The 10,100-nt window shown below is 37.6% G+C and overlaps 1 protein-coding gene across 1 annotated transcript; it reads left to right on the top strand.

Annotated features, from left to right (window-relative positions):
* Positions 1-1,021: 1,021 nt before the first annotated feature.
* LOC105703841 lies at positions 1,022-4,326 on the top strand. Its single transcript, XM_012432535.2, has 3 exons — positions 1,022-1,061; positions 1,889-1,985; positions 3,440-4,326. The coding sequence occupies exons 1-3, from the start codon at positions 1,047-1,049 to the stop codon at positions 3,667-3,669; spliced, it is 342 nt and encodes a 113-aa protein (XP_012287958.1). The 5' UTR covers positions 1,022-1,046; the 3' UTR covers positions 3,670-4,326.
* The last annotated feature ends 5,774 nt before the right edge of the window (positions 4,327-10,100 follow it).

Below are 10,100 nucleotides of genomic sequence, written 5' to 3'. Positions count from 1 at the left end.
TGAGTAGGCGTACTGTTACATATTATACTAAATCTCAGATGGACATTGCGTTTCTGTTCGAGTACTTTACATATCATTTAATGAACGGCTGGTGTTACTAAAGTGATAAACTCAATTGTTTGATGAGTACATCCAAGAGGTAATAAGTCACACATTTGCCTCCAATGATATTCAACAAAATCCAGAGATGCTGCACATCAGGACCCAGCAACAAAGCGTTCCATTTTAGCGATTAATCAACCTCATCATTGTCTCCAATGGTATTCAACAAAATCCACACTTTATCATCCACAGAGATGCTGCACATAAGGACCTAGCAACAAATCGTCCCATTTTAGCGATTAATCGACCTCATTTTCTCCAATGATATTCAACAAAATCCACACTTTATCATCCACAGAGATGCTGCACATCAGGACCTAGCAACAAAGCGTTCCATTTTAGCTATCAATCGACGTCATTGTCTCTAATGATATTCAACAAAGTCCACACTTTATCATCCACAGAGATGCTGCACATCAGGACCTAGCAACAAAGCGTTCCACTTTAGCGATCAATCGACCTCATTGTCTCCAGTGATATTCAACAAGATCCACACTTGATCATCCACAGAGATGCTGCACATCAGGACCTAGCAACAAAGCGTTCCACTTTAGCGATTAATCGACCTCATCATCGCTAAATCCCAAGGCGCTGCATGACATCAACTCAAAAGTCGTATAGAAGTGATTGCTTGGATATGGTCAAAGAGAACACAATGAAGAGTCGGTAAAACACAATCGAGGAAAGCCTTGGTCGAAGCCGACAGACTCAATGCGAGACTCGATGTGAGAGGTGCCTCCACCTATTCCAAGGTTGAGGTGTCTCCAGGAGATACCTGTGTGTAACTCGGATAAGCTCGTAACCTCGGTAAATAGCGTTTGGTCTTGAAAGGAAACACTGGATTTTGATTGGCTAAGGGTAATGCTACACCGCGTATATAATTCAATCTTTGACACAGCGTGCACTGGTTTTACCTGTAGTCTTTCCGTGCCCGGTAATTCGACATGATCACCGCAAAGGTAAGCTACCGATATTGCGTCTTCACCGAGAACAAATTTTCGAGGAATGTGTTCAAATTTCACCTGGCTTGAATAACTAGGGTGCTTTAACAGTTGCCAAATAATATATAACCACGTGGCTATGTGCGCGTTATGTGTGAATACGATTTTTAATAACTTTCTTAATTTACCTCAGGACCCGTGGAGCAAAAAGTTATTGAAATCTTTATATTCCGATAAAGATCGGGTTAAACTTAGAAATTAAACAAGGCAATTTGTTTAAACAGATTTCTCTACAATTCAACCACAGACAATTTCGAGCTTAGAAATTTGCTTTTTTCTAAATCAAAACATTTTCATTACATTTAGCAATTAATCCGTGAAAATCAGTAAAACTTAACCTGCACATTTCTCTAATTCAAGGAATAAGGGAAATAAAAGTGCATTTAAATAAATGAAAGACAAAGTTTCTGATAACTAATAATAAAAAGGGGATTGAAACCGTGCGAAGAAAACCGAGGTTTTTAAATTTCATTTCATTTGATTGTGATGTAATGATCCAGTAATCGCGATTACAAATAAGTACGACGTAACATACGACGTCATTTAAATAATGAGATAAATATTGATATTTTGTATCTTATACATGTGCCACTTTTATTCTATTATACATGATCAAGATGTGTAAAGTTAAATAGCCTCATAATTTTTTCTTGGTTTTAAAAGAACTAATTAAAGGATTACGTGTAATGCAATGCCACGCCAGAAGCTCCTTAGTCTCGCGTGACCTGTCAGTAACTTTCTTTCGCAGTATCTTAGGTAATTAAGAAAATCATTAATTTTCACAGATCACTGTTCTCATTGGACTGATTTTCGTCCTCGGACATGCATCTGCAATGCCAGATAGCGCGGGCATTGTGGAAATGAGAAATGGTCTTGCATACGGTAAGTCATCTTATCAACAAATACGAAATTCATTAATACCTTAAAATCCACTTCTGAATTTTAAATTTCGGAGCCAGCGTATTTAAATAAACGTTGATTTAGTATTTCTCTCATTCAATTCATCACTCATTAAATTCATTAAATTTAGGAACTGAGATGGGTACTTGTACTGTTATAGTTGTACTGGTATATACTTGTATTGTTACCCAGAGGGCAGCACCTCGCTCTTAACTTTCGATTCTTCCAGATATAATAATTGCTGTAGAATGATAAACTTTCCAAGATGAATGTTTACCTGAATTTTAATTTCAAATTTCGGGCACGATAGAATTAAAAATAATTTCATGGAAACTCGTAGATAACATTGATAGTGATTGGCCGTAGAAAATGAAGTGTTTTACCTTACTGAAAAGTTCGATCAACCTTTCGTCGTTCTCCTACAGAGCTCGACACCTACATACTTCATTATCAACACGAGTTTAATCTACCTTTCACTTTTGTCCCGTACCCCAATCGACGACCCGAATTAAGATTCTGTAGCAAATATTTATCACACTGTAGCGAAAGGCAGGGGACTGAAATAAAGTTATGTTAATGTTAGGCAACTGGCGGTTCAACATTGCCTTTAAAGATTTTTTTTTTTGTCAGCAAGTATGGACTGGAAATGTTAAATTCATAACTAGTGATTACATGTTCGTGAAAGTTTATGGATTTTTCGTTGTTTATTTTTCACGAAAGTAATGGGTAATTAATAACTATAATGTTTACTAACTTCAATGTGTCCAAAGAGTTACTTATGAATACTTCAAGTTATACAATAAATGCAATTATTTTTCCTTTTAGCTGACAAATGAGGATTATTATTGAGTTGACGCATAATTAATGTTATACTTTACTCGTACGTCACTATTTCTTATGTACCTTGCAGTGTAACATTAACTATGCACCGACCTATTATTTTTAATTATAATTAATTACACTTTGATATTATTATACTATTTTTAATTTCGATTAAGCAATATCAGTACCGAGCGGCTACTTGACTTTGAAGCTAATCAATTCAGGAGAAACTTGGAACGTTATCACGTATCATATCTCTATAACAAAAAGATTAATTAGAAGTCTCAATATGAAGTAGGCGTGAAAGGTCTCCTGTTTTTAATGGCAAACCCGGACTCGGCTAAGAGCAAATATTTCCATGGTCACTATTACCCGACAAAAGACCTAAATTTTTAATTACCTTGAATAGTCCGATATTTGCAATTAACAGAACATTATGAATCACCCCACTAAAAGTACACCGTTTCAACCTACCCTTCTCCAGAGCAAATAGTACAGGTTTCCCCCTAACGTCCCCAAAGGACATTTAATTACGCAATATAATGAACTACTTTTCATACCTGCTGAACAACAATTACTAATTAACGGTGATATGTATTTTTCCTGTCAAACAGGTGGTATACCCTATGGAAGTGTATCCGGCATGGTGTATGGATTTGAAAAACCCGCGGGGGTGCAACTATATCCAGGTGTGACGGCAACAGGAACTCGAGTTGTGATAACGCCAAATTTGAGAGCTGCAGGTGTAGAAGCACGATCTCGGGGTCCAGTACAAATTTACAATTTACCAGGGGTCGTGGCCCCTGGTGTTGTCGGAACAATCAGTCAAATTGGTTACAAATAAGTTAGAGATTAAGCCAACCTCAGTATTTATTTCTAATGCCAACAACTATTCTAATGCCAACTACCGATGACTGACTATCGATAAGCTATCGTCTGTTTAAGGAAGAGGTTTCTTACCGTAGGTCATGGCCTACGGGGTATAAATAGTGCTTCAAATGTTAATATGGGGGAGAAAATTCAAACCTAAGTACTGCGATAACATAAAGAGAAATGCATATATCTTGAATTTGTTATAAGTAATCAGACGAAATGGTCTAAGGATCTTTACTATTAGGTATGTCTACAAAAATTGTTCGGGTACATTTGTGATGATTAGTAGCATCGATTGTTTATAGTGCCTCGTCCATCTTCGCTATGTTCACGCATGTTAGTCGCATTGATTGTATATCGATGAAGTAACAAAAGGTTTTAAAAATAATTACAACGCATTATCGGTCTTCTGTCGGGCTCTTGCCATTGTTGATATCAGTTAATGATCGATGATTATCGGTAAATTGTCGATAGTTAGTCGTCAATGTCGATACGCGTGCCTCGGTTAGCGAAGCATCAAACTACTACTTTTTATCCATGTTTGTTATTGGATAATGGAATCGTGTTAACAATTGTATTCCCCGTCATCGATGACGGGATCTTCGAGGATGTACAGTACACAAGCGGCATAAATGTCAACGTAATAAAAGGAAAAGCGTTTTCTTATGTAACCAGTCTTGCGTAGAAAGAAATGAAGCATTCCTGACCGACATGACGCCATAATTACCCAGAATATTTTAACATCGCCATAATTACCCAGAATATATTAACATCACCGAAGTCTCATCTTTCATCGATTGCGCCGTAAGTTTACCTCTCATCGTCTAATTATTTCAAACAGTTTCCGTCTCAAATTCCCCATTTTGGATTTCTAGTACACCTTATGAATGAAATTACATAATGAACAAATGTTCTCTCAGCCTTTACGTTGTAACTGATCTCGGATAAAACATAAATATTTTGTGCGTAAATACCAAGATAAAATGTGATTACTCCAAGTACGTGAATTTAAAACAAAAATATGAAATTTCATGAGGGTCAGGACCTTCCTTGTAACAATACCTGCTGTATTATTTTTTAACACATTATTGGTAGTCGTAGAGAAATTCGAAAACGCATGAGTAAAAAATGTCAGTCCCACCTCAATAAATTCAGACTTGATGTGGACATGACACTTTTAGAATTTTCTTACTTTCAAGTATATGGCAAAAGGGTCCTGATCAGATTTCAAACGAGTTATTTCTTACAAAATCCTTGCTTCCGTGGTACCTTACGAAAGAAATGTCAACATTAGGCATGCAAATGTATTTCAAGTTGGATTTACACCTTTTTTAAATTCTATCGCTTATCTTACTCAAATGAAATGGAAAATATACGAATTACATGCCAGTGACATAACCAAATGCAAAGTGCAAATGAGGGTGAAAACTTGTGTAATTCTTTTTTTTTTTTCACTTTTCAACTTCTCTTTGAAATAAAGTGAAATGTAAAACAGACACATGCATCCATAATATTCCATGCGACATATTAAGGAAACGCAAGTACAATTGCGTTATAACATACACACATGACATTAATGAATTTGTAAATAAGAACCTCCCTTTTAAATATTTGGAATTCTCGATCTATTCATATTATCAACATAGTTTTGTACAAATTAGATTAATTTTAAAAATCTTCCAAAACTATTCGTCGGTATAGAGAAATTGCCTATTTTCACCCCGTCAACATTCATGTATAGTTAATAAGCGTTCGAAATTTATGCAATTTTCAAAAACCCCGTGAATACAAAGATACTATTTACAAAATGAAAGGCTAGTGCTTCTGCAGAAAATGTTACAACACAGATGAATGAAAAACAGATTTGATGATTGTCGTCTGAAAGGAAACCATGTAATTTGATTAGAAACGAATAGTTTACAAATTCAAGCTCAAAGTAGAACTTACTAGAAGTTCAGGACAGGTTTTCCTTTCCCCCTATCTTTTCTCAGTTCTCGCATGAGTTGCTTTCATTGAAAAAGAAAAAGTGATTGGAATCAAGGATAGGTCATTTCTCAAGGGTAAATATAAACACTATATCGGATAGAGTCTCACCATACATTTCGCACCCATGGCGCACCTTCAGTTGGCTCGTTTGTTAATTTTTTTTTTATTTATAAAAATGCCCGAAACCATTTCCTATACCACGGTAAGAGGGTATAATCCACGAGGGAAGCTAATCGATTACTTGACTATTCAATCGTAACCGAGTTCTGGTGTCACGAAAATGCCCATTCATTGGATTCTTGCTTAATGAGTACTCCTCAAGTGAAAAGGAAATTGAAATCCGTTATCGAAATATCTGCTTTCCTGATAGCCGTGACACAGTAGTTTAGATCGGAATAAACTGACCTACGACATTGAGACCTACGTTGAGAAATGTCTGACAAGTGATACGGACTTTGTCATCACTGTTTAAATAATCTACTCATTGCGACTACCACGGATACTGCTAACTGAAACAGTAAATGAACTTATTATTTTTACTACAAGACCCTGTTTTAATTATTCATATTTCATTACCTGACACGGGATTACCCCGTTATGCCCAAATGAACTTATTACTTTTACTACAAGACCCTGGTTTAATTTTTCATATCTCATTACCCGACACGCGATTACCCCGTTAAATTTAATTCCTTGACGTAGGAGCACTGCAACTATGCGAATGCCACATGCTTTCACATTTTGGACCCGTCGAGCCAACCTTTAATGCATAATTCCTGGGGGGGCCTCTGTAATTTGCCACGTTTCCTCCTCGGTACCAATACTTGTACCACGCCGTGCGATTTTTCACTATTACGTCGACTTAAACCAAATAGACCATAATGACGTATATCACGAGGGAAAGTATAAATGACATCGAGCATGGAGCAAACCCTTTAGTCGTCGTGAGTTGCATGCACGATGCGTTACGCATTGCACGTAAGTACCCAGCGACACATTTCTAAGTCAACATTGAGTACCATGTAATAATACGATCGTTACCATCGTGACTCACAATTACGATACGATAGGAGATGTAATGTCTTCCTGATGTGTCTCCCCGCGGTTTGATTTGATGTTACATAGAGAATTTAATGTAAAAAATGTTTTAACATATTAAAATACAGTAAATAGGGTGTAACGATTCGTTTGAAAGTTTACCACGTGAATAAGGAGGCCTTAAGGGAGGTCCTGAAACTCGTGAAACTCCTTATTTATTAAAAAAAAAAGAAAAACACTTTTACTTATCATAGACTGCGTCGTGTCCATCGCGATGCGCCCTCGACGAAGGTTGGCGGTCGAATGAGCTCTCCGTTCATATCGAAATTGTCGCATCGAGAAATACAGGGAAACCCTGAGGTCTATCTAGAGGTCTCATCAGTCGATTAATACGATTGCGGGAATATTTGAACAAGAAATATCGCTACAACCTTAACTTGCTTTTCAGATTTACCGTTCACCTAAAGTCACCGCGAAAAAAGGATCGAACATTTTCAGCGTCCGCAAGTCCGCCATTTTTTTTTAAACATTCTCCGAATTTGTTATTTTAAATTATCCAGAGAACGTCATATAAAATAGACCCGTAAGCAAATGTTTCCTGTACCTTGTTATTCCCTTTTAAACTCATTCCAATTAAAACGCATTTTACAACCTACTGACTCCTTAAATATTAACATAACCTTAAATGCACTTCTTATTCACCAGAGTTTACTTGAATATCACATTACACATTAATTCATTGAACTAATGAACGTTAAAACGTTAGATGTGCTTTCTCTACGTGATTGGAACCCTAAATGAAGAAATTAGTAACGACATAAATGTTGCCGCATCAGAGGTGCCTTGATATCATTAGAACGGACATTTCTTACGGCGTGATTGATGTCTTCAGTAGTAATTATCTCGTGAACTTGTTCAGTTCAGTTGATTAAGGTGATAGGTGTTTAATTTCTTCCTCCATGACACTAATGAACAAACACGTCACGTCATGTTCATCTTCCCACGGTAGAAAATGACGAGACCATGTTGGACCAGAATAAGCGAAGGTTACGTTAATTGGTAATAATTTCATTATCCTACTTTATAATGACTGCAGAGTGTGCCTTGATCTTTCGAGCATAATATCAATCACTGATCGCCACGCTCATTTTCTGGAATAAAATCACGTGTGCGTTATATGATGAAAATGAATAAAAAAAATGCATAAATAACCGGCAGAACCGCCACCCTCCATCTTCCGGTAGTATTGATGAAAAACTAGCAATTACCGCCAGTTTACGAAACGGTACATCGACTTCCAGACCTGCGTACTTACGTACCGAGGTGCATGCGTGCTTAAGGCGGTAATACACGTAGTATTACGCAACTATGAATAAAACGACAGATTTAAGGACCCGCCAATCATAGGAGGAACTTTGCGTAATACGAGAGAGCAACGACGCAATTTAATTCATAAACGCATTACTTTCTACCAGTAGAAATAGTCGAGAATCAATAAAGTTTCCACTATCAACAACCAAAGGCACGCGCGATTGTTGAAAAACCGAAATATTTAAATTCTAAATACTTTTGTATGATAAGATATTGAATTTTAATCCAAGATTAAGGTAAAACAGAGCAAAGTTTAACAATAATATCGTACAAATTAAAATGAGTATTTGTTAAATTTTTCGATTGAAACTTATACATCGAGGGTTTGATTTGACATAAAAAAATGCAATTTTTGTCTAAATTAACAGCCATGCCATTCGGGATTATTTATTCCCCTTTAACTCACTATGACGAGGAAAGATAGTGCAAATAGAATTTAAACGCATGTGCACATGTTTCTAGACACTGGTCTATTGTGCCGCATTGTTAGCAGCTGCAGATTATGGATTTTCACAAAACTCATCCGACAGTGAGTGTAACGCAACACCCCAAAAGAGTTGAATCGATATCAATATTGATAAGCGCTCTTGTATGTTCTTTTCAGAATCAAACTCGCCAGGGAAGGTTTTCCAAAGAGTCGCCTCAATATTGTCGTCTAAACTCGTGGATAAGCTTCAAGATAACGGGAAGACAATTGACACCAAAGCAGCGATAAAGCAAGAAGAGCCGTCTCCGTCATCGTCATCGTCATCGCCAGGGGAAGGAACGCTAAAAAAGAGCTCCGATAACGTCGAGAAAACTGGAACGAAAATCTTAGGACCCTTCCATTTCGAGAGATCTTATCACTACAGATATCCAGCATATTCCGAGGCATTCGCTAAAAACATTTACGACCCTTATCTCGAGTCCCAAGCGTTGAACGAACTGCAATTCTACAGGCCTCCTGGAATCTACTATCCTTACTCGTTTCCTTTTGTGCCCCCAAATCTGAATAACAATGAAAATACAAACGCAAATGCTGACGTCGAGATGAAGTCCGAAAAGAATTCTGGAAGCAAGAACGATGAATCGGGGAGGAAGTTGGACACTTCGTCAAATCCATCATCATCGATAAGCACAAGTAACAATCAGGAATCCATTGACCCAACATCGACGTTCAATCAACTCCCGAATGTAGACTTTGAGAGGTTCAGAGAAAGTCTATTGAGCAGGCCGATAACGGTGGTGCCGCAAAACTATTTCATACCACCTTCATTTCGGTATTACACTCCTTATCACTCCCCCACTCCCTATCAGCAACCGGCTTCCTCGGGAAGTTCAGCCCCTGTTACGAAAACTATGACGCAAAGTAACTCGTCATTTCCGCAAGTGTCACACTCGATAACCATCGCAGGCCCCCCACCTCATCATTACTTCGAGGCCTTTCAGAAAGGAAATTACCCCAATCCTAGTTACAATTTCAACCCTCCTAGAAACTTTGGGGACTTCTTCCACGAGAATTTCACTAAAAGTTTCCCCAAGTCTTCGTTTCCGAATTTTCCTGCCGACCGTGGTGCGTTTTCATCCTACTCTTCGCCATTGTCTTCAGCTTACTCGAAGGAAGGACTTTTTAAAAAGGACTCATCCGCTTCTAGAAATATATCTGGATTAGGGGAAACGGGGAAAACCACGGATTTGCAAAAACCTCAAGACGTGATTCCTATTTCTGCGTCAAGTACAATCAACGAGGCGAAGCTCTTCTACCCTTCAACTAAAAGTGACTTTCCCATGTTTTTCTCGCCTTATTATTTTAGATACTGGCAGCCGTACGCAAGTGGAGTGTTCAAGTGACCACACAACTAGTGTCACACAGTGTGAAACTTTTTAATCCGTAGGAATCCATATTGCTAAGAAATTTATGTTTATTGCATAAAGGACCGTCTAGTTTTCTTCTGAACACATATTTACCATCTGCGAATGCTTCCTCCAGAAACACTCTCTTACTAAGAGATAGTTATATGAAATAGT

The sequence above is a fragment of the Orussus abietinus genome, unplaced genomic scaffold, assembly GCF_000612105.2.
Source record: "Orussus abietinus isolate OABI.00-Male unplaced genomic scaffold, Oabi_2.0 scaffold32, whole genome shotgun sequence".
In the NCBI taxonomy this organism is placed as follows: domain Eukaryota; kingdom Metazoa; phylum Arthropoda; class Insecta; order Hymenoptera; family Orussidae; genus Orussus; species Orussus abietinus.
The sequence above is the reverse complement of the archived record's forward strand: the minus strand, read 5'-3'. Positions and strand labels throughout refer to the sequence as shown.

Excerpts from the sequence above, each read along its gene's own strand:
- LOC105703841 (XM_012432535.2), top strand. Across the intron at positions 1,986-3,439 it reads GAGAAATGGTCTTGCATACG|GTGGTATACCCTATGGAAGT; the intron begins GTAAGTCATCTT and ends CCTGTCAAACAG.